This window comes from Chamaea fasciata, unplaced genomic scaffold (assembly GCF_029207755.1).
Source record: "Chamaea fasciata isolate MVZ Bird 193981 ecotype frontalis unplaced genomic scaffold, bChaFas1.0.hap1 SCAF_7, whole genome shotgun sequence".
Classification (NCBI taxonomy): Eukaryota; Metazoa; Chordata; class Aves; order Passeriformes; family Sylviidae; genus Chamaea; species Chamaea fasciata.
In genome coordinates, this window is record NW_027094092.1 from 11,085,671 (window position 1) to 11,110,151 (window position 24,481).

A 24,481-nucleotide genomic window follows, 5' to 3' on the forward strand; every position below is an offset into this window, starting at 1 on the left:
GAGATCTTCCATAATAGAAAAAAACCAGAGACTTTAAATTTCCCAGCTCTTCCTTTAGAGTTGCATTATCCTTGAAAATGGAATGGATAAGTGCAAGTTCTAGGAGGAAGATCAGTTTTTAATTTGACATAAGTGTATCATTGAAATTGATATATTGCATCACAAAATGCGCTATCACCACCAACAACAATGCAAAATTGTTTTGCAGTTTTTATAAATACATTTCTTGGAGCAAAGGAAAGCAAAGTTCTAGATCCATTCTTAAAAAAGATGCTCCTTGCTAACCAGTCTAGTGACACATGAAAGCACCCTTGAAGTAAGACTGTATTCCTCACACCAAGATAAAATTCTTCCCTTGACTTGTGACTTGAAAAATAGAATTGTTCCAGAACTGACAATGGTACTAAAACTGGTGATTTCCCCCTATAATTTTTTTTTGTCATCTGCTTTATACATGAAGCCTTCTCACTGCTGCTGTCACATCATCTGCCATGAGGCCCAAAATGGCTCGTCTGTGCTCAAAGGTTCTCATACATTTTTAGGGTGTATACAAAGGTAAGCAGATACCCAACAAGCAGATGTTCAGAAATGATTTGTCAAACTGGGTGTTCCCAAGGAATGCACAGAAGGCATGCTGGAAGTATGTCTGTCAGCTTTTTCTACAAAAATAAAACCCTGTCTGGAGCTTCCCTGGGGGCTGGAGCCCAGGTGGACACCCGTGAGATACAGTCACAAATCCCCAAATACGTTCTGCTCTGTGCATCACCTAAAGATGCACAGGAACTACCCTGCGTCTCATACCACCACGAGGATGGATAATCCCATCCAAGGATTTATTAGTTAGGCTTCTTCACCTCAGGTGCTTTGCTTTTCAAGTGTCCCTTTGGTACTGGGGTAGGGCTCCTGTCCCAGCCTGGCCCCCCGGGCGCAGGGAACTGTTTGCTGGAGTGGAGAGGCTGGAAAACCCCTCCTGCTGCCTGGGGAGCACCAGTGGAAGGCAGAGCGTGGGCTGGGCAGCTCAGCAAGGAAACCCCAAAGCACCACCAAATCCTGCTACTCTGCTGATGCAAAAAAACACACCACACAGACCAATTTTCTGAAGACTGCATTTTGAGTATCATAATATATATATATGTGCATTTCATTTTTACAGATAAAAACTCAGTTTATTTTTAACCTGTATTTAAATTTTGGAGGCTTACATTAAATTAAGGTAGCTTGTTTAATATCAATTGTAACAGCAGGTGACATTTTTATATAAAAACAGCCTAAAGAAAAAAAAAAAAACCAACCCAAACATTTCATTTTAAAGACCTGACACCAATGATCTCAAGGCAAGATCAAACGCCAATGGATTTTGCTTTTAGAAAAGAAAAAGGGGGCATTTAAGCCAACCCATTCACAGCCTCTCCCTGCTGGCTTCTTCATACAGTGGTTTTGATAGTGGTCCCAGAGGGAACTGTATTTTGCCTTTCTAGCTAAAATACTAGTTACTATAGCAACTTTGAAGGAAGAAAATTGTGGCTTCAAAACTGAAAGATTGGCAAAACTTCAAATACACTGTCTGGATCAGGCAGACAACAGCACACACTAATGCTGCAAGTGCAAAAAGAGGGGGAATGAAATGCAGGAGTAGTGCACCTGCACCTACCATGAGTGAAGAAGAGTATTTTGCACACCTGGGGAAAAAAAAAAAATTGTATTTATATACCATAGCCCAGATCAGCCAATGACACTTGTTTTTAATCGACTGCATACGTAGATGTTTCACCCGTACACTTCAATTTACCTTAAGAACTTCACATCTCATTTACCTGCTTTAGAGAGGATAACTTTTCCTTGTGCTTACAGTACACATTTGTTCAATTTTCTAGCTCATACAGTGAGATCTTTAAAAAAAACAAAGGACACGGAGGGTGTTGCTATTTTTTCTTTAGCAGCAATGAAATATCACTAACCCCTTTTTACATATCCGAATTCAAGTCACAACCAGAGGTGACTGCACCACAAAGTCACCAGGTACAAAACTGCTAGTTCATTTTAAATTAATAACTTGAAATTATTTTCCCCAATACGTCCCTTATTTTTTATTTTTATAAATAGCAAACATTTTGCTATTTTTGTACATAGGCTAGCAGGCTTGTTTCAATATGAAAGTGCTAATTCATTTACAGATTTATCAGTTATGTAGTGCTACATAAAGTGTCCAATATTCTACATATGAACAATCTTGATAAATGGAAATGATGAAGATTAAGTAAGGCTGATTACCTCATCTTATTTACATTAAAAGAACAGACACCCAGTAGTAGGGATAAAAGGGAAAGAAACTGGGCAAATACTCATACTGCCACAGGTGTAAAAATTAGGTCTGCCTTCTAGCTTGTACTGTAAATGAGACGTTTTAAATAGTCCTGCAGCCCATGTCTAGGTTTTTTTTCCTCAGAAAAAGAAAAGCTGCCTTCACGACATCCCCTCTTGATTTCCGATCTCCAAAGTGTGTCATTTGAAGCTTTAAATTCAGATTCTTCCTATCTTCAAAAAAAAACCTCTGGTTTGCTTTCCAGTATCACGTTGTATAATCAGGTCCCACTTCTGGGGCTTTTGTCCAATCTATTTATAAATTAGTTTAGAGTGAGTTGTAGATAACATGAACCAGTTCTGGAACCACTATTGGGAGGAACACAAGCTCTTCACTACAATCACACAGTAGCAGGAAAAGTGATAATTCAATTCATTCCTGGGGCAGGGCCTCCAAAATTAAATGAAGTTGGCACAACTGGAGCATTGAATTTGTATCCTCCATGCTTTTCAATCATTTTGGATTCTAAAAACAAAAAAACAGAAGGAAGAGGTTTTAGTGTGTGTGTAGGGGGGAAGACAGACCAAGATTCTGTGACTGACCACTTTGAGTATCTCAGAGATACAGGTTACCCAACAAAAGAATCAGCACCCACAAGTGGAAATGTGCCAGGCCCTAAAGAACACATGGAACTAAAAACCAAGCTGTGTTAACCTGTAACACTGACTATTTTCTTATTTTAACTTCTCAATATTGTTATCACCATGCTTTCATGAATTTGCACTTTAAAAAGCCCACACTTTAGCTTTTGGACATGACTGTAGTTTAGAACAGGACCTGAATGAATGCTGCACTCATAAACTTGGTAACAGGGACACAATTGTTAACATCAACAGACTTTGCAGTCAAATCAGTAACAGAGCACATGTGCAAAAGAGCAGTACACAGATACTGGCTAAATTTTTGGTGTTCCTATCTCAATTCAACAATATAAGCAGAAACTGCCACTGAAGCACCAGAAAAAGCCTTTTTACACATGCTGCTACCCAAGCAGGTAATTTGGACTTTAAGTTACTAGACCACAAAACCTGATTCTGAGAGAAAAGTACCAAGTTGATCACTTTTCATTTTCAACCAAATCTTAACATCTTTAGACATCTGAGGTCTACATATCAATCACTGTAAGTACCAGTGATAGTTCAGGGGTCTGGTTTGCAAACCATCCTTCAAACACTGCTGTAGGACAGGTTTTACTGCAAAACTGGTTTTTACAAGCTCTAATACATGGACAACTGAAAATCAGGTTGGTAATTTAGGTTGTACCTTCACTACAGTCTAGATAGTGCAGAAGGTGGTGTGTATTATTCCCAGGCTAAGATAACAACATTTATTAATGTCTTATGTTGGTGTTAGAGCTTTCTCCTAAATCAAAACAGTTGCAATCTCTCTGGGAATACAGGACAGCTGATATTATCTAGCAAATCTGCATTTTGGCTCTGTTTCTTTGGAAACAGGCCAGAAAGATGTTGCCATGGGTAATGGAGCATGGGGGGAGAATCCCTCACAGCTCCACAGAAGACAAATCTCTTAGCATATGGAAATTCTTCTAAGCTACGTTAACAAGAGAAAACTGTATTTGAAATCCTTTTAACAGGATGTCCCCATGTGTGGTAAGTGGCCTAAATGTAGTATCAGTGTGCTCTGATGGTAGGCAAGAGTTTCCTATAAGGACCTAGTTACTTAAGTTAAACATCACAACTTCTCTGAGAAAAACAATACAACACAAACACACACCTCAAACTTTTTTGTCTCCATAACATGCAGTAGTATATAATTACATCATATAATGTCTACTGCTTGACAGGGGTCACAGTGAAACTATTTTATAACCATTAAAACTGGATCATTCTGGACACAAACAAGCTTTGTGAGGTGATTTAGGCTGTTCTCTCATAAAAAGCACTTATTAAATGTGTATTCTTACTACCAATCTTTTTATTGAAAAATGTATGAATTTTTGTTTGGAAACATCTGTAGCAATTGCTCACTAAGACAGAGGACATGAGGTTGGACTGATCCCTCAACATTCAGTGTGATATATATTGCCTTCCTCTCAAAAGGGGAAACTTAGAAAAAAAGAACCTGAATACAGATTTAAAAATCTGTATTATCTGTAGCATTTAATAAGCTTAATGATGTGGCTTTACAGATGGTACTACTTTCATAATTTAGTATTCTCCTACCCACAGAATCCTTGTCTATCCTAGCTGGACTACGTCACATCTCAGGAAATAATTTGTCACCCACTTGATGTGCTTGTTAACATACCTGGAGTTCATCTACCTTCAGGTAATCAAATTGTTTTTAAATCTAAGCAATTAGGACAAATATCCTTTTATTTCCTTGGCCACCTCCCCAGGTGTTTCCACCATTCCTCCTATCTGTGGTATTGCCTCCTGGTTTGTGCACTGAGGCTTTGTGACCTGACCATTTAAAGAGATTTCAAACAGCCCTGTTTTGATGGAGACATTATCAGGCATGAATTTTATGCCTTTTCTGTATTTTGCTTCCTGAGCACAGGCAGGGCAGTGACAGAGCAAAGGGAGGAACTATTGGTATGAAGGGGTGCAGGTACCGTGTGCTGCCCGCCGCTGATCTGCCAGGGTCGCTATGTCCTGCAGCTGCTTCCTTTGCTCTTCGTTCAGGCCCTGTGTCAGAGCCTGGTACCACACAGGGTTACGGTTTTGAATTGCTGCAGCAGAAAGAAAACATTGGCAAAAGAAAAGTGTTGATTAAAATGTTCTAGAACTCAAACCTTACTCACTGCCATTTTAATCAGAGTAATATTCTGTTAGAGTTACATAATTCAAGACCTTTAAACACTAGTACAGCTTCTGACCTCTTCCCTACTACTATAAATTCATTCAAGCATCTCCTTCTGCTCTGAAAGTTTAATGATGGCATCTCCTTTCCAAAGAAAAATCATTCAAGCACGTATTGGAAAGCCTGTTTGGAAGTTTTGAATAGGTTCTAGTTTACAACAGTGTACACTAAAGTCGAAATGTAACTTGCTGGCCAGGAGAAGAAATACAGTTACTTACTCTGAAAAATTGTTTTAAATATCTGATATTCATCAATAGGGTTGTCTTCATCATCAATAATCGTGGAATAGCCTTCCAAAGCAGTCTCTTCAGCATCATCTTCTTCCCAGTCTTCATCATCTCCATCTTCACCTGCCTGTTTTGCTAGAATTTCCAGATATTCTTGACCATCTTCATCAATGTCATCTTCGTCACTCCCCAGCTCCTCTGAGTTAATTATAAACAAAAAAAAAGTTTATCTTGAGAACGGCAAGAACAATTCTTTAGAGATGTCTGGCTAATTAGATAAAACAGGCAGTGGAAGTGGTAACAATACAATACAGGCTGGGAACGGGGGAGCTCATTTAACTCAGCCCTGGAAGTCAGTTTTTAAGAGGGAGTGGAAAATAAGTCAGATATACTTAAAAAGTTGTCAAAAGACATCCAGTGTTTTATTGCAGTGCTTGGTTTTTGGAATTAGGGTACTCAGAAGAATTCCACAAAGGAACTCAGTATCTCCATCAGAAAAAAATGAAACATAAAAAATAACATCAAAGGTTCCATCTCCATACCTGTTTCCTCATCTTCCTCAGCTTCATCATCATCATCACTGTCATTTTCATGCTCTGCATGACAGGCATATGCTCTTTTTAATCCATTAAACAAAAGGATAAAAGCTGGCAGGATCTGCCCAGCAACTTGATTTAAAACCTGTGGTATTTGCTCCAGATCAATAAGAGCACACAAGCCAAGCACACACATCTTTCTGTCATGAAGTCTACAAAACAGAAGAGTAAAAAAGTTTCAAGTTTTGTCATGATTTACAAGCAGGTCACACAAAGGTGTATCCCAGAGAATCATCTCCAGAAGTGCAAGGACTTACCCCAGGAAACAGTCCACATCATTAAGCCACTGAGTTATGAAGTGATTGGTGACAGGCTCCACATTATTGGGGAAACGAAGATTTTCCAACGTGTTTAATAGTAAATGAGGATTGTAATACAAAGCAGCTATGGCAACCTGGAGGCACATGGTTCGCAGTTCACTGGTTTTCACTTCTCTAGTCAGTCTCTCCAAGGCAGCTTCCACAAACAGGGGTATGCACTGGACAGTGAGAACATTACACATTCAGCAATCAAAAATAAAACTTGTCCTTCTGTACTTATACAGTGTGGCACATAAACACAGATGGCATGAAATTGAGTTATTTTTAATTGCCGGCAGAAGTCAGATACAAAGATGAAATAAAAATGTGAAAATATTTAATCACATGGATTTTGTGACATCCTGCACAGCAAATGTAACTTCTGGTTCTATAATCTTGTGTATTAAAAATGGAAAATAGTGAAAAGGTGTACACGAGGAAGTCCAGAAAAATCAGCCTATTCATCTCTCAAATTCCAACTGCCACATGTGCATAATGAAGTCCCTGGTCCCTCTCTATTACATTGATTTGTATTCTAGGAACTTCATTTTCATTCTTCATTATTTCAAAGCTATGAACTTGACAGAATAATTTTCATTAAATATTCACTAGAATTAACTTAGAATGCAATTAATTGACTTTTTAGAACCAAGATGCTCCTGAGGTGGCACTCCTCCAAACTCATGGAAACACCAGTTTTGCAGTGTCCTAAATTCTGGAGCCAAAGTGTGCAGGAGCTCTCTGCAGTGCTGTCAGTGAGTAACACTGAAGTACAAGACAGGAGTATTGGTTGCACCACACCAAGTGCTTGTAACAAAACTTAATACATAATCAATTCATACTACACAATTAAATATTTTACAAGTATTAGTTTTAGCAATCAAAGTTGTTACCAACCTGATCAATGCCACGCCCTTTACACTGAAGAATAATTACTTCTAACAGCTTTGCTGCATGACATTCTGCATCTTCTCCAGCAACTCCTGTAAGGACCTGAAACACAGCCATTACTGGGGGTGTATCCCCTCAAGGAGTATTCTCTATACACTGCTTGGCTTTGAAAACCTGGTATGGATTTACCCCCTCTAACAATGCCAGCATGAACAACCATCAGTGAAGCAGCCAGTTCTACAGCAAAGGCTCAGTGTGACAACCAGAAACGGAAAACTGCTGAAAGTGGGCAAAACTAACTACATGTACAAATATTCGGGAACTCTGTGGATGCTGGGCCTACCACAGTTACTAGCATCAGTAAGTTACTAGCACTGTAAAAGCATCAGCTGTCATTTTGCCAAGGGTTATTTCCATACACAAAAGAAAAACTTTTCTTATGCATTAATGCACTGAATTTTGTAGAAGTTTGATTTACAAAAATGGGATAGACAGTGGAAGATCATGCAATACCTAAAATTTGTGTTAAAAATTTATTGTGCTCAGCCAACACCAATCATTAAGTGGCCATGACAAGCTAATTTCATATATAACATTCCAAGAAATTACAAACACACTAATTGGCCTGGCTGCAACTTGTTTTCAAACAAAGACTGGCAAGAATTATTCACTGGTATTTATAGTGTACTAAAATAGTTTTTCACTGTAATATTTAAACATCTTCAAAAGAATTACTCAGGAAATACCACAGGCAGCACAGCTGACAGTTCACCAAAGCTCTTATACAGACACCCCACACTAAATCGAGGATTGAAATCCCCACATATTACTATTAGAGATGATAAAACATTAACACGCATATTATAAAAAAGTATTAAAAAGTTCCTCATATGATGCTAACACTCTGGAAAACTGTATCTTCTGCATTTTGTGTGGACAAAGAAAGCCCAGTAATACAGAGCAGAATACAGAAACCCTGCCCAAAAGTGCCTGGACTGAGTCAGACCAACTGCAGTCTGCTCCCAGCTTTCACCACTAATGTGGCACAAAGCTGGGAAAATAACTTCCTATTCCTGTCCCTTTAGCTTCCATCCCTACACTCATATAGCTAACAGGTGTCAGTCAGACCTTCAGCATACATACAGCAAGTGCATCCCAGCCACGGTGAGGCTACAGAATCCCAGATGGAAGAATCCACCTACCCTTTGCAATCTGTCTTGCACGCCCATAGGCACAAAGTGTATTGCACCAAATCTGCTTTGTTTATTCTGCTTTTGTTGTGTATGATACATTTTTCCCTTCTGCCAAAGGCATATATCTGAAATTTTGATGCAATCTCCTTAAATTTCTCTGCAATAACTTAGTAATTTGGGGAATCTTAGAGGGTGTTAAATTGCAAAATGCTTTAAAGAGCAGATGTCAAAAGCTGCTGTGGAAGAAAGTACCCAGCTTAACACTGTTATTTCTTCAGAGACAGCAGGTTTTGTTACCACACAGGAATCTACTCACCTTCTTGCACATACTGTAGATCATTTCAAGATATTTTGTGTCTGACAGAAGTGTATCTGTATCAACAGTAACATAATTATGCAAGAGAGGCATCATATCTGTATTAAAAAGAAGGATGATCACAGTTAGGTATTGTCTGCATGCTATTTAAATCAGGTTGAAATCTGTGCATTAATAATTACAGTTCTTGCTTAATGTTTGCGAAGGTAAGTGTGTGCAAATCATAGGTGCCTTAGCAAAACAAGTCTGGTAGCAGCAACAGCAAAGTGTAACCTCACTTGAGTGTTTTCCTAACATTTCAGTCATTATGCAATTCATTGTATGGCTGAAATTGCAGCCATGAAACCATCTGCCTTCCTGATTTATTTATATTACTTACCAGTAAAATAATCAAAACCATCCTGCTGGAAGACTTCAAACACAAGAGGAAGAAGCTGCCACATTTGTGCAGAAACCTGTTGGCAGGTCAGACTATGAGCCAAGGAAAAGATCTCCTCGTAGAACTCTAAAACAAACAGAGTCTAGGTAAATATCATGCCAATCCCATGCACTTTTAAAAGTAAGCCAGCAGAAATACAGATACCTAATACATGCTGCTGCAAAACTGTTCCAATCACTTGCAAACAGATCCCTTCCAGTTGCTGAGTAATCTGAAAAAAGAAAAAAAGAAAAAAAAAAAGAAAAAAAAAGAGAAAGGACAGGTAATGACTATTTTCCGTACTTTGGAGTTGAAATTAAACACATTTTAAAATTGTCAAAGCAGTTTCTATACAATTTTTATATACAGTTCTATACAGCAGTTTTATACACAATACATAGATATTGTTGATATCCAATATAGTTTTGAAGAATGATTAGAAATGTCACATTTTAGAACACTAAATGTGTAAAAGCAGCACTCAGCTAAGGATTTGTGAGATAGCTTTTAATACAAGGTGTTTTTTGAGTATTTGAAGAATACTTTAAATCCTTTAAAAACAAAAGCCTGACTAACCCTTTGCACCAGTTCAGTCCCATTAAAACACTGTAAGCAAATATATGTATATCTCAAAGGAGTAAACAGTGGAAATTACAGGAGGTATTTCTTGATCCAGAAAAGAAATTAAAAACAAAAAAACAAACCCAAAAAATCCCAAATACCAAACCACTTCCCAAACCTAGCTGAGGATATTCATATGGTATGAATATCATCAGTCTAAATGCTGGCGCTACAGACTCAGTCAGTGTTCCCAATTAGTATGTATTAGTCCATGGAATAGCTAACAAAACAGTCATTAACCTGTTGAGGACACTCACCTTGCACAGGGACAAGTATAGGCTGAGTTTCATAGCTATGCAGAACAGGATTTAAAACTAACCTGCTAAATACCTTATCTCTTGGAACACTGCTCATCCTGTGTGAGATGTCTCTAAACATAAGTATTTACTGGTTAAAATTTTTGAACTGAGTTCCTCAAGACTAGCATATTGTTACAGAGACTTTCAATTTAGAAGGCAAGGATTTGCTGACAAAGACAAGTACATGAAAAGCTTGATGAGCAGCTCTAGCAACAAGTAAATGAGCTGAGCTGCTCCTTGGTTTATTGTGTGGCAGCACTGAATTCTGCCCTTGGGAATTTGTATGATGCTGCTTCTTTAGTGAAGTCTTCAGAGCCCTACAGTTTATTACCAAACTCTTTAATCACTAAAAACCTATAAAGTATTACTAAAAGACCACAGCTGACTTTGTCAAGAAAGATTTTAATCAGAAATAGCATCTTTTGAACTGGCTGTACTCTGGACAGAAGGGACTCCATTCAGTACACCAAAACAAAATGACAGAAGTTTTAATCCCAAAGGAAAACTCTCCAGGGCAGATGAGGCAGGTGAAATCCCCCATCTCTGAGCACAGCCACAAGAGCTGTATTTGCTCACATCGATTCTGTCACAGAGAGCAAACCCAGTCAGCAGAGTCAATGTCTGGAGCTATGTGAAGCTTTATCTGTTTTGTTTGAAGGGCAGACCTCATCAAATCAGATGTGTGTTTCCAGCTGAGCTGACAGTTCCACCTGCTACAGACACATTGCTTCTACTATTTGAACAAGAAGCTGGATTCTTATGAGAAATACTGTGGCAACATTTATGTTCTATTACTGCATGCATTGCATTAGAAAAGTGACCCACTCTGTTACCACTTGGCTGCGTGATAAGGACATCACTATTTTCTGTTATAATATCTGTTTGGCCAAAAAGACAGTGTTTCAGGTAACAATGCCAGGAACACTGCAACTACAAAAGACTTACAGTGTTCTTGGACCATACATATCAGCTTTAAAGTAATTTTTACTTACTTCCTTGTGATCTTCAACTACACTGAGAAGTGTATCAATAGTATTCAAGATTCCCATTGCTGTCACTGCTTTGTCATCACTGCCCTCTTCATCTGGACCAGTCTGGATCACCTGGTTAAATGTCATTGCCTGCACATAATAGCAGAACAACCCATAAACATGTCATTAAAGTGTAAAAGTCTGGCATTCTACACAATTTCAGAAGGACTTCTCTGAGAAAGCGTGGACAAATAATAGCAGGTGACTGCACTGCTCCAGAATTTCTTTTCAGGATGATGAAATTTGAATGTTAAGCCATTGGAGCTGTCATCCTTCATCTACTCATGAAAAAAAAAGATATAAATGACATTATGTCCCATGCAGGGGAATACATTTTCCCTTGGTAAGTTCTTCTGACCCAAGGTTTGCTCAGTAGCTGAACTAGACTGGAACACTTGGCAGGCATTCCCAGAGAGGAAGCGATAACAATTCCATTTTAACTCCAAGGGCCTTTAATAGGGAAGCACTGAGCTGACCTCTGCTTTTGCAGCCATTAATACAACTTGCTAGATAGTGCCATTCCAAGTTCTGAATTTCTCCTGCAGATTCAACTTCATTTTCACATCAAACTTTTCATTTAAAAATCTACTCTTTAACTTAATATTTTAAAACAGACAACCTAAGTGACATTTTAGAGACTACCTAAAATGTGCTACCAATTTCATTATTACCACTAAGAAAATAGGAGGAAATATGCAAAGATTTCGCAAACATTTCTAGGATTGTTCTTAGAAATTTGCACTCAGTGTAAGTTATGAAGCCACTTCTGTAGGAAAGCTGTCTAAATGTAGAAGAAAATTACTTGTATCAATGCACTTTAACAGCCTGGAGTAACAACAGCTATTAATTGATGGTCAAATTCAACTAGCAATTTTAAATACCGAACTTTCCCACATTAAACATCTCCCCAAGCCACTGTAAAGTCTCACCAAATGCTGTGTCATTTCTACTGCAATTGGGGTAACTTCTTCACTATATTCACAGATCATCTTCTGAATCACATTAGTAAGATCATCATTTTCAGTCTCTCTTATAATATGAAGCAAAGCTTGCATTACAGGTCTAATGAATGGAGTAATATATTCTTTAGCTGTAAAACAGGTGGAATGTTTGAATTAGCATTCTTGGAAAACTACACATCAGTGTAAGAACCTCAACCTCAAAAAACTTTATTTAGTGCTTCAGCATTAACATGCCAAAAACATGTATTATAGCAATACTAGCATTCAGAACAAATTTTTAATATATAACAAGAGTATCAAAATTTAAGTATGAAAACCAGAGCTCTACAGTCTGAATTCATAAAATGCAAGATTACTGATCAATGCAAATGTTAATTGAATGGTAATAGGTACATATATACTGTTGTCAAACTACCTGAAGTATTAAATATATAATTTATGTTTGCTTTGTGGCTTTTATGCCAGTTTCAGGAATACTAAGTCATGTAAAACCTGCCTGGATCAAGACAGCCTTTTTTTTTTCTTTAAATAAATTTTAACATGAACAAATATATGCCAAGACAGATATTGCCACTGTATTTCTGATTCAATTATTAGGTGCTATAAAACTGGATTTACTGTATCATGAAGCTCTTGTTTACCATGTTTCAATAATCATGTCTTATTATGTTAAAATGCAATTTACTGTATAATTTAGTAAAAAATATAAACTTTTCTAGCTGAAAAATTATAGTAAATGACTGCAAGTTACAACTGCAAGAGGGAAATTAACATCAGGGAAGAAGAGAACAAGTCTGCCTGAACATCACAAAGTTAACACCTATTCCATTAAAGCTTCCTGTAGCTGTGAGAAAGGGCTCCTACCTTTCTCTTGATTACTGATGAGAACTTGAAGAGCTATTGCAGCCTCCACTTTCACAGGCATTTCCCTATCATCTATCAGACACCGTCTCGTGAGTTCTAAGGCTGTCTGGAGATTCTGGTCACTTTTAAATTTGACTTCACAGAAATAATGAAGAACCCAGCAAGCCTGGATAAAAAAAAAAAAGACATTGAAGAAATTCAGAGCTACAAAACCTACAAACAGGATTATCAACTATTTGTATACCCATAACCTACACAAATGGTTGAGTCTGAGGTGCAATTCCTGTTGAATAAAGATACTGCAAGACTTTTAGTGATGAACATGTTTGAGAGTGTGGAGGCTGGTCAGTGGGAGGCTGTCCTGCAGACATCACTAGACCAGTACTATGATCTCAGGTTCATCTCTGGCCACAGGTTTTGTGTGAGCAGTACAGTCTATGTGCAAAACACACACAGACTCTACCACTAGACACAGACGGGAAACTGTGCACACAACACTGCAGCCATTTCAAAACTACACAGGGGCTATCTAGAATCACATGTAAGAACTACTGCTCATCCCTGGAATAAGTGTACAATTTATTATGAAAAAGGTGCAGAAAGGACAGCATCTGTGAGAGGGAAGAAGTTGAAGATTTCTGAATTCTTCAACTGGAACAGACAGTCTATGTCACCAGTAAACACCACACTTTCTTACCCGTGCTCTCATGTAACCCAGCTCACTGCTGAAGAGAGGGAACACATGATTCTGCAACATATATTCCATCTGATCCTTATAGATCTTTTTCTGTCAAAATATGAAGGGAAGCACATCAGTTTAAAACTTCATATAAAAATGTAATTCTATCCCAGTAAAAACAGCCACACACGATTAAGTGTGAAGAGTGTAACAAAACCCTCAGACTAATTTAAACTTAGCCGTTTTTTAAAATCAATTATGCAACAATGATCTCCTGTACTAGTAAATAAACTTGGATCCTACATGGATTTTTAAAATTTTCAGTCATAATAGTGACACTCTTTCCCCAGCCATTTTTTGACCCCAAGAGACACTATTCAATTGGCAGCACATTGGCTTCAAAAGTAAAAGTCGTCAGGGAAACTGCTTAGGAGTTGTGGTCCAAATACAATTCCATGCACAATTCCATGCCATGCATCTATCTGGCTACCATTTTAACTGAGCAACATCACTAATTTCATTTTATTTCCTCTCTTCTATACACAGAAGAGTCCATTAAATAAACAGCCTCTCGCTGGATGGACTTTTTCCTTCCTTCCACAAGAAAGGGAATGTAATTAAGTGTAGCACGGAAATGGTGCAGTAATTCTCACCAGAAGCAGAGAACTTAAAAGAACTTATAACAATAATCTGAACTTGACCTATAAAACTTTGGTAATTAACTGACATTAAACCCAAAACAATTAACTTCAACAGCTTAAAAAAACCTGGCAGCAATTCAGAAACTTGTGAACTCAGAGCTGTTTGCATTTCTTCTAAGGCACAGTATGTTAGAGAAAGCATAGGGGGGGGGGAAGATGAAAAGAACCACCAGATTGGTTCTGCTTACTTTTAGGAGAATTTCAGCCAAAGAACCAATCATATGTAAAGCACCATCTTTCTTGCGAGGATCAGCATTTGGCTCCGTAAGGATTTGATAACAAAAGCCCATTGTCTTCTGCAGGACCTAGATTTCACGTAAGGTTAGTCAAAGTATTCCAATCAATCATCCCAGGTACCATTCTCTATGCTCTGAACTGCTACAACATCTAGTAGCCCGCTCCAAGTCTGGAATTTGGGCATTGTTTTATGTCTTGGTTATAAATGCACAATATTCTATCAAGAATGGGTCCTAGGGGAATTTGCAAATATAAAAATCTTAAATAGACCAGTGCAAAATAAATTTGAAATTTCAAATTTTAGCGTACTATGATATGAGAGCAGAAAAGTAAAACTTTTATTATTGGCTCTTTCAGCAAATAAACTGAATTTAGCAAGAGGTATTTCAGTATAATCCTTGAACAGCTTACCTCTTTCCTTTTACTACACGATGTAAACAATAATGTCTGAGCAGCAGTTGTTGGAGAAATGAAATCTTCAAATACATCTGTTAAATAACATTGTAACAGTTATAAATTTGGGTCCTTTACTACAGTTCATGATCCCAATGTATTTAATATGAGAAAAGAGCACCCTTCAGGTGGTTAATCACACTTTCTGGCTAGAGATACTCCATTACGAAAGAGTAACACGTGGTTGGATAAATATGTTTCATGCTTTTCATGATGACTGCCTCTACATGTCTAAGTTGAAGTTCTCGGTCTTTTATTTGTAAGATAAATCTTTTGTAACAGTAGAAGCAGACACAACAGTCAAGTTTTGACAAGGATTTTATTTGCTCTACAGGCCAGCACACAGAAGTAATTGGGTTAAAAAATGCTCAGTTTCTCATTTCTCTGCAGAAGAGGATTATCAGAGCCTTGTGCAATACCTGTAGTGTTTACAGGTATGCCTCTGACCTGAGGGATAAAAACTCCCAAACCCCTCAAGATTCCTTGTTCTAGCCACATAAACATTCCTAGTGGAGGGAAGAATTTGTTCAGGGAGTCTGAGGGGTTTTTTTTTTTGTTCCCAGCCTCAGAGGACTGCACAGACTTAGAGTAAACCCCAACATAAAGTAGCAGAGTACAGGAGGTGAAATGGGACAAGTCTGGAATGCCAGGCTTACTCTGTAATGTGTCATTTACCACTGGGGCAAATCTGCTCTGAACTGTGCCATGGATGAAATTCCCTAAGAAATCCAGGGCCTGAAATATTAGCTGTTGTAAGGCATAACCTTTAAATGACATCAAATTTATGTAGTTGTTGTTAGCTAGAGCAGAACTGTTCGACTTGTAATAAAAACTTTGTAACTGTAAAAATGAAATACTTTTACAAGTGCACAATCTCCTGTGTAATTGTTGACCGTTGAATCCTCTCTCCACCAATATGTCAAAGTTATGTATATTAACTTCTATTATTTGGTTAATACACTGTGTTTCTCTTTTTTTATTTATTTCTTTTTTAAGATTCAAGCCATCTCTGTTTTCACAAAAACACCCCATAAAAATCCCATCTTTGCATGAAATCATTCTTTAACATGAGTAGATTTCAAATGCTCACCAAATTTCATGCGGATATATTCATATGGATCTTCTTGCCAAAGCTCTTCATCAGCATCTGTATAGCACATCAATGGGAAAATAACATCTTGGATGATTCCCTGGAATAAAAAAAAGAGACAGGTTAGCACTACTAAATCAATCTGTATTCTGTCCTGTACTTTACAGATTTTCTCCATCCTGTCACTTCCTCATATAAAATGGTCACATTCTAAAACTATTTGGATTTAGAGTGGATTTATGTGGCACTTTACAAAAAAGCAAATCTTTTGTGTTTAGGTAGTTACAATACAACACAAGATACTAGACTGGCTTTGGATAATGGCATGTGGAGATGATTCAATGCCATAAATTCAGCAGCTAACACCATCTCCAAATATGTTGTGTTGCTGTGTTGGATTTTAATCCTTAATAAATTAAAGGACAAAGGAGAGACAGCAATAAATTAGCTGACTTTGTCATGTTCCAAGGTAACCTTCAATAAACTAGCTTAAACTCTTTCCACCAGCAATTTATAAGAGAAGTGCCTAAAATGTGAATCGTAGCAAGGCTGGAAAGGAAACACTGTACAGTAGACTGACTAATGTACTTCTGAATCATGTAAGTATTAAACCCCAAAAATGGTTTACTTGAATATGAGGTTTCAGATTCTTCCAGGTGACTGCATGAGACACTCCTTGATTGATGTAATTCAGCGTTTGCTGCAGAACTCTAGGAGCCATGTACTGCTTCTCCTTGTATTGATACAGCACCTTCAGCAACACCTAGAGAAATCAGATCTCATCAATAAGCTTATAGTGAGCACAGATCATTTTCACCACGATTCCACCCTCCCTCACAAGCCTACATAAGAACCCCTCGAAACTGAACAAAACCCCCATTTATTCATTAGGCTAAAATGGGTACTGACTAATCCTTCTACCAAATGTCATTGTTAATTTTATGAGACAATTTGCAGCTCATATTGGGTGCTTGCACATCTTTTAAAAATACCATCCTTTAATAACACAAACCATACATGCTAATTCACCACCAACACACCTCAGGGGGCCTTGCCCTCTGAGGTTTATTATTCCATCTTCACTCTTTGGGGGCAGAAATTCACACCCAGCCACTGGATCAGAACACCCTACATTCACAGTCTACTGATCTGTGCCTCTGTGCTGCCTCACAGCTGTGTGAGGAATATGTGTGGGGAGTGATCCATCAGTCACTCCCTTTGGCTTTCTGCCCCCAATTCTTCACCTGAGGTGGCATCCAGAACTCCTTACAGGGATCTACCTGTGTTCAACTCCATGGCTCTCCACACATAAGGTCATGAAACAGACATGGGACCGTGCCCAGTAATTAAATTACAGCTCACAGGAGTTTTGCATGGGTAATGCAAAGGGAACTCCCTGTAGCCCAATCCAGGTCAGTGGAAACACTGCACCTTCAAAAGGAGCATCACTAACTGGAGAGAAAAGGCAAATTTCCAGGGTTTCATGTAGGTCTTCACACAAAAGAAGCATTTTTAAAAAATCCAAACCCAAAGGGGCTGGAAAGATATCTATAAATCTGTAATATTACCAAAATAAAAATCTGGGGAAAACAAGATTCATTATTTTGAAAATGAATGCTGCTGTTACCATTTATTACACAAACACTAAAGTGTTTCTCCCAAAGGAATTGCCTTGCACTTCAGTTTAAGGAGGATGCACTCATTCATCAAAATATTCACAGTTTTACAAACAGTTTTATGCTCTAGATGCCTTATCAGTTCCTAAAGTTTGAACTGTTCATGTTTTGAAACTTTCAGGGTTTAGAGAGAAATTACTGGTTGGTACCAACACCTGAGTACAACGTTTTGGTGGCATTACATATTGAGTTAGGATAGAAAAGAAGAGAGCAAAAGTTCAAACTTGCAGCTGTTTTGAGGACTATCCAAGAAGATGCATGTAGTTTCATGATTCAGATGTAGTAGGTAAAGATATTAAAAAATTAAGAAAATGTTTGAGAACTGCAGTGAGGAAAAGCAGGATGGACACTCTGGGGCAAATAAAATAAAATTCTGTAACAGTGCCAAGGAACTACAAGGCAGCAGTGTCCAACCAGGGCTTAGTTCTGGCTCATGAGAAGTGTCTTGAGCAAAACAGCTGCTAACACAAGGGATAAATTCAGGGTGTTCCAGCTAGGCAGCTCAGCCTGGTTTGGGCAAGCTAAGAAAGTTTAGCTAAAGCGAATGCTGAATGTGCAGGATTATTTGTTTTGGAGGGGTGGGGGCCAATCAATGAGAAGTAATTATGACAATAATATTTCAAGTTTATCCTTGAACCACCTGTAGTCTCATGCCTTATATTTATCTATTACTCCTTTACTAAAAGGGTGCAAACGCTTTGGAGAGTAGCGACAACTCAATGAAACGTATTATCCAAATTTGTATTCTTCAGTGTTTCATAGATTTCCAGTTTCTGTAAAGAAACACGTCCTGCTCAAAAATATTCCACAACATTTATTTGACAGATTCCATGTCCTGAGCAGAGGCTTAAGATCTATCTTCTGCAGAAAAATGGAGGGCAGAACCTTAAATATAGTCTGTCTTCCTAAACAAGGTATATTCTTCAAGGTATATTCTTTTTTTCAAGGTATATAAACTAAGCCTGGTAAAGTATTGATTTTTTAGCAGTTTTCTTTAAAATACCTGCATTCTCAGAGTTTCCTAGCTGCAATAACAGGAAGGATCAAATCTGATTCAAGGTGAATGTAACGAAAACCAAATATTTTATCAAACTGTTAAAATTATCTTTTCAAAGACTACTTTTGGCCACAGCCTTTTGTCAAAAATTTATTTTATCTTGGAGGTGCAAAGCAACCAGTAAGCCCTTAAAGAACATGCAGTAATTTTCTGTCTAATGTCACCTAGAGGTGACACGTGAGCACTTCAGGAAGCAATGCTGACACCACTTGTCTGAGGGGAATGTATTATCTCACACTCAATATACAAATGTTTTCCATCCTTTGGCCAACCTTCGAAAAGCATGGATTTATGAGATACTTTCCCTACATTTCTTCTTTTGAAGTCCTGTAACTCATTATAATTATATTAGAAATTAAGAGAACTGAAACTGAGCTAAGAACTGTTTGTCTGACTAAGGCTTTGAGGAAAACATTGCACACTGTGAGGTTTTCATGAATCAATTGTCTATTTACATTTGCAACATAATCACCTTAAAATAAAGGTATTTATGAACCAAATACAAGGAAATTTTATAAAAATATAACTCAGGTTTTTAATTAATCCAAAGATTCTTTCCATACAGCAGATCCTCAAACACAGCACAAGTGGCAACCCCAAACAGGGAGAGGAGTGGAAAGGCAACATCAGAATTACCTGTCTACAAGAGAGCCTCTGCTTGATCAGGCTTTTGCAGAATGCTGAAAATTTAGCATTTACAGACTTTAAGTCAAAAAAAACCCTGTATCAGAGTTTATAGGGTAGTTTTGAAGGTCAACTACACTACATATACCCATCTCTTTCAAAAAGGAAAAAAAAAATTTCTGAAGCTAATATGAGGGCTTGTAAGTGGAAAGTGGATTGTGATATGTGGCAATTTGGTAATATCTTTATCATTCTTTTTTTTTTAGCCCAAGGCATCACTGCTTTTCATACCAATGTGCTTGAAAAAAAATTGTGAGTAAGAGCAAGAAGTCTTTTCAACAAATAATGAAATAAGCAATCAGTAGTAACTCTAAACTTATCCTAATACTCCCCCCACACTCAGTGCTTCTTACTTGCTGAACACCAACAGCAAAGGCCTTCAGGAAAACTTCAGCAAACTCATTGTACTCCTTGGAAACATTGCCAGGGCTTCCATACCTAGAATTAAAAGCAAATATGTAAACTCAAGGGTGCAGCAATATTACTGACTTGAATGTTTGCTTGGGGTTTCTTAAAAATAATAATGGAAGAGAAAATACCTCTCAAAGAGCCTAGCTAAGATATGCAAAGCCCACTTCTTGCATTTCCACCAAGGCAACTCAGGTCTATCATCTTCATCAACCTGAAGGGTTTCCTTTAGGGGAAAAAAAAAAGATATTATTTACCAATTATTCACAAAGAGTTCAAATTATATGTAATTAGAACAACTACATAGTATATCTTGCTTTTAACCTGCCATTTGAACTTCTAGCTTAATAGAAGTATGAAGTAGAGCATATCTAAAAATAAATCCCATTAAATATGCCTAAATGATAAAAAAAAATTTGAAACAAGAAGCCAAAATAAGTTTTGCTACAATTTGAAAACAGAACTGTCATACAAGTTACATATTTTCAAAATTTGCTTAGTCTGTTTAAAACTCCCCATCTAGCCTAATCTTTGTTTTATATTATTTTCTTGGCATCTGTAGAGAAAAAAGAATGCAGAAATAAAATATTAAACTGTTTAACATTCTAATGAATGAAAAATACTTATGCTTAAAGACACAAATAACCAAAAGTCACTTACAGCTGGTACATCCCTATCAACAACAGTCTTCAGGATTTCTATCCACTCAGTCAGGTTTTGCTGATTTATCAACTCCAAAGGTAGTGTGTACTTGTTAAAAGAAAGCAAAAGGGGAAATTAATTTTTAATTGCTTTATAATAATTTTTTTACTTTTACAGTTTAAATTTTAGCTTAAAAAATCTTTGCCTACACTTAGCTACCACGAAAGATTAGCAATTTACCTCAAAAACCAGGCGAAAGAACTCAACACAATCTAACCTATATCCTAAATATCCTCAAAGGTGCTAGAGGTCTTTGCTCCAATTCATTGTGCTTATGCAATGCTAAAATGCTACTTAAATGGATGTTACTCTAATTTCTGAAGCATTTAACCGCAGTTCCATTCCAAACTGCTATATTTACACTGGTAATTCTCTGTAGGCTGGCCTCCACAATCTGTCCTTGGAAAACTCATTATCTATCTGGTTTTCCAGCAAACACCCTACCTTAGAGGATGGCATGTGTAAGTTTTATCTAATGCCAACCAGGAATAGCACTGTTCAAAAGTAAAAGCACAAGACAATCAGAAACTTGTGATTCATGGAGCTGAGTAGCAGGGAAAATGATTCAGATGAAATCTACTACTGCAATATTTTTGTCATTCACTATTTTAAGGAAAAGCATAATGCTTTAATCTATTATTCAAGTATATACAAAGTTTTTTTTCACCTGGACAAGGGCATAAAATATTTTGAAGATCTGTTTCTGGATGAGGACAGACTGGTCTGAGGGATCATTCAAGAGCTGAATGAAGCTGTCCTTCAGGACTGGCAGAAAATGTTGCATTGCAGCTATCAAGGGACTCCGCTCCTCTGGTTTCTTGTACCTTTAGAGAAGAACAAAACCAGTTTTGTAGTTCTTTCAGGCAGATTTAAATTGAAAAAGCTCATCTTGCCCCAGTGTAGGCATGAGTAGGCTATATGACAGCTCACAACAACCTGTGACTTAAAAAGAAATCTGAGCCAGTTCCTGTGTCAGAGTAAGAAATAAAACCATAGCCAGACAGGGTTACAGATGAGAAATACATTAATCAAGAGTTCACAATTTATCAAAATGTTTGCAGAAGCTAAATTGCTTCACTGACACTGGATAAAGCAAACTGAGAAGTCTCTCATAGCCTGCCCCAATGGCGCTTCTATCTCAGCATTTAATTTGCCCCAAGCCAATGACCTGATGGAGAAGGTGGGATTCCAGGCTGTGGGGCAGACTCTGAGCAGGCAACCACCCTTGAAATAAAACCTCAGACCTTCTATGCTGGGGACAGCCCACCAGTTTGCTCATGCTGAAAACAAGGCTCCACTTCCTTTCTCAAACATTGCAAAATTCCTGAAAGGAAATGAAGCCACATTTTGAATTTTTTGCCCCAATTTTTAACTTGAATTAACAAATTTAAACACAAGAGACTCCTAATTGATTCAAGAATTATCACAGCAGAGCAGGATCTTGTCCATACTGGTGATAACAAGGTAGAATATCATCTTATGATTGCACATTTATTTCTTGATTCAGCAATCAATACTTGTCAGACATTTGGGACACCTGTGGGAGATTTCTGGGTTAGAGGATTGAGCTTTGGTTTGGTTTGTTTTCCAAACACATTTTTTGTAGACTTTTCACTAATATTAAATATCAATACTCAGCTTCCTAAACAGTGGCGATTTTCAGAATATAACAAGAAAAAGACTACTCAATCTGCTGCCAGACGGCATGTTCTGTAAGAACTACTACAAAACACTGAGCTCCAAAGTCCTGTTCAATAATACAGTTTTCATGCATTTTCTGAACCAGAAACCCAAACATTAAGATTAAGTGTTGCTCAGGAAAATTTCTAATTTTCACCAAAATAAATGAAAAATACTAGAAAAAATTACTATGCAAAGAGCAGCCATTTAATCTTGCTGGCTGAATTTGAAGGAAAAAAAAGTGAAAAGCTTCAAGATACGTCTCATGTTAAGGAAAAAAAAAATTACCAACTTAAATATTCCTACAACTCAGGCAGTAAAAACTTGCTCAAAGTCATAATGACACTACACAGATTCGTGTCCCACTGAACTGACAGAAACACCCTGAAATGTGCACATTCCTACATGAGTCGTGACATGAAACTCACCCTCGTTGATTCCACCAGAAAGTTGAGCAAGCAGGAGCAGTTCTGGCCTCAGCTGAGACTACAGACACACCTGTTACCTTATCACACAATGACTGCACTCACATCCCTGAACACGGTCTTCTACCATCATAAGTCACTACCACTGAACACTTCTTGACTTACAACTCACAGAACTCTGCAGCATATTTGGTTAAAGACATTTAAACTGAAATTCAAGGGGAAATTTTTAGCTTTCCTTTCCTAGAAGGACTTGCAATTTTCAGCCACTAAGAAAACTCCCGTTGAGATTACCGAGATCTTTATGGCATTCCTGTAAAAGCATTTTTGAGAAACTGACATTCACTGTTTTACAGATTGATATAAAATAAATGAAATTAGATGGAATTTTTTTCCATGCAACATTTTAAATCAACAACCTGAAACAGAAATGTTATGCATACCAATGCTTTGAAAGAGTAAGTTGTTGATTCCATCAGTTCCACTACTACAATTCCCTGACTCCAGGACTGTCCTTCTCTCTGATCACCCAAGTGATCATTCCAAAGTCAGTTAAGTAATTCTGAGCTCCAAACATTCCAGATTTCACACTTTGAAACCCTTCTATGGTTACTGTCACCAAGTACTAGAGTACAAATTTTAAAAGTTTAAACCTGATTTAAAAAATAAATTCCTATAAAAGTCATGATTTTGAGCAGACTTTCTTACTGCCATCAACCCATAAAAAACAACTATCATGTTAAGGTTTTAAAACGCCTTTTTTTTTTTCTGAATTCAAACTTTTAATAAAAGGCAGTTTTTCTGTAATTTTTAGTGAAGAAGGTATATGAGCCAGCATCTGCATAACAAGTAGTCAAGAATACTTTCTAAGATTACATTTCCAACACCTTTGTGCAGTCCCATAGACAATTCTACATGGTTACAATATACACAAAGAGTACAAAAAATAGACACAAATACATTAATTCTGCTGGTTCATATGGAGAAAGACCAGAAAGAACTTACTCATAGTTTTTCACAAGTTGATAAAGACAGAGAAGAATTCCAAGCCAACAAGCACTATTGTCAGACTGGAGATAAAATCCAATTTTCTCCACAACTGCAGTCCAGCGACTTGGATAATCATACTTGATAATGTGGTGAATGCAAGTAGTAAGCTGTACTCTGGAAATCAAAAGCACAACAATTAAATAAGTTGCTACTATTATTTTAATAACATTCTTGTAACGTTGAAGCAGCAAATACTGTCCATACTTAGACTTTATTTTTGTTTAGAAGGCATAGGTTCTGTAGCTCCTGCTTAATATTCTCCATTTAAAGAATTTTATATTTCTAAATGCGACACAAGCTGAAAACTGCTTTTCCATCTGCATTAATTCTATGTTTAGGATACACAGTGTGTGACAATGATGCTTAGCACGTGGGTGATCTTGGCTGGGGAAAAAATAAAAAAAAAATAAAAAAATCCAACTGTGAGAATCCACAGGCAATGCATGCAGAGGCTAAAACTGTGCACCTGATCAGCTCAGGAGAGTGGATAATGGCTTCTACTATGTTCTCACGGATACAGTGTCTGTCTTCCTCTGGGATGGAGTAAGGTGGGATCTCTCCGGGAGCACTCTCACGGTCCGGCCAATACTGGGTTATCATGTTTTTCAAGTAGATAACCCCTGTGAAACAAGAGTGGCAAATCAGCTGACACCCATTCAGAGCACAAAACAAACACACATCGTGCAAGCAAATATTTCTTAGAACAAAACTGACCAAAATTACAAAAGCATTGGTCC

General features: G+C 37.5%; 1 protein-coding gene and 1 non-coding gene across 2 annotated transcripts in view; both read right to left on the reverse strand.

The window, feature by feature from the left end:
- Nucleotides 1–1,090: 1,090 nt before the first annotated feature.
- IPO7 (importin 7) overlaps nt 1,091–24,481 on the reverse strand; it is a 33,581-nt gene continuing 10,190 nt past the window's right edge. Inside the window, exons 3-25 of the mRNA XM_066187551.1 lie at nt 24,211–24,364; nt 23,700–23,858; nt 21,257–21,413; nt 20,548–20,637; nt 20,019–20,113; nt 19,833–19,917; nt 16,691–16,825; nt 16,063–16,162; nt 14,931–15,007; nt 14,471–14,587; nt 13,600–13,689; nt 12,903–13,068; nt 12,006–12,166; nt 11,038–11,166; nt 9,291–9,357; nt 9,087–9,212; nt 8,708–8,805; nt 7,205–7,300; nt 6,266–6,486; nt 5,955–6,160; nt 5,404–5,610; nt 4,938–5,054; nt 1,091–2,827 (exon numbers count right to left, since the gene is read on the reverse strand). Of these exons, the coding sequence (XP_066043648.1) occupies nt 2,730–2,827; nt 4,938–5,054; nt 5,404–5,610; nt 5,955–6,160; nt 6,266–6,486; nt 7,205–7,300; nt 8,708–8,805; nt 9,087–9,212; nt 9,291–9,357; nt 11,038–11,166; nt 12,006–12,166; nt 12,903–13,068; nt 13,600–13,689; nt 14,471–14,587; nt 14,931–15,007; nt 16,063–16,162; nt 16,691–16,825; nt 19,833–19,917; nt 20,019–20,113; nt 20,548–20,637; nt 21,257–21,413; nt 23,700–23,858; nt 24,211–24,364 (2,951 nt within the window). The 3' untranslated portion in view covers nt 1,091–2,729. The remainder of the gene's footprint in view (nt 2,828–4,937; nt 5,055–5,403; nt 5,611–5,954; nt 6,161–6,265; nt 6,487–7,204; nt 7,301–8,707; nt 8,806–9,086; nt 9,213–9,290; nt 9,358–11,037; nt 11,167–12,005; nt 12,167–12,902; nt 13,069–13,599; nt 13,690–14,470; nt 14,588–14,930; nt 15,008–16,062; nt 16,163–16,690; nt 16,826–19,832; nt 19,918–20,018; nt 20,114–20,547; nt 20,638–21,256; nt 21,414–23,699; nt 23,859–24,210; nt 24,365–24,481) is intronic.
- On the reverse strand, nt 13,223–13,403 carry LOC136292908 (small nucleolar RNA SNORA23). The gene has a single exon (XR_010721991.1). It is a non-coding gene; the product is annotated as a small nucleolar RNA SNORA23 (small nucleolar RNA).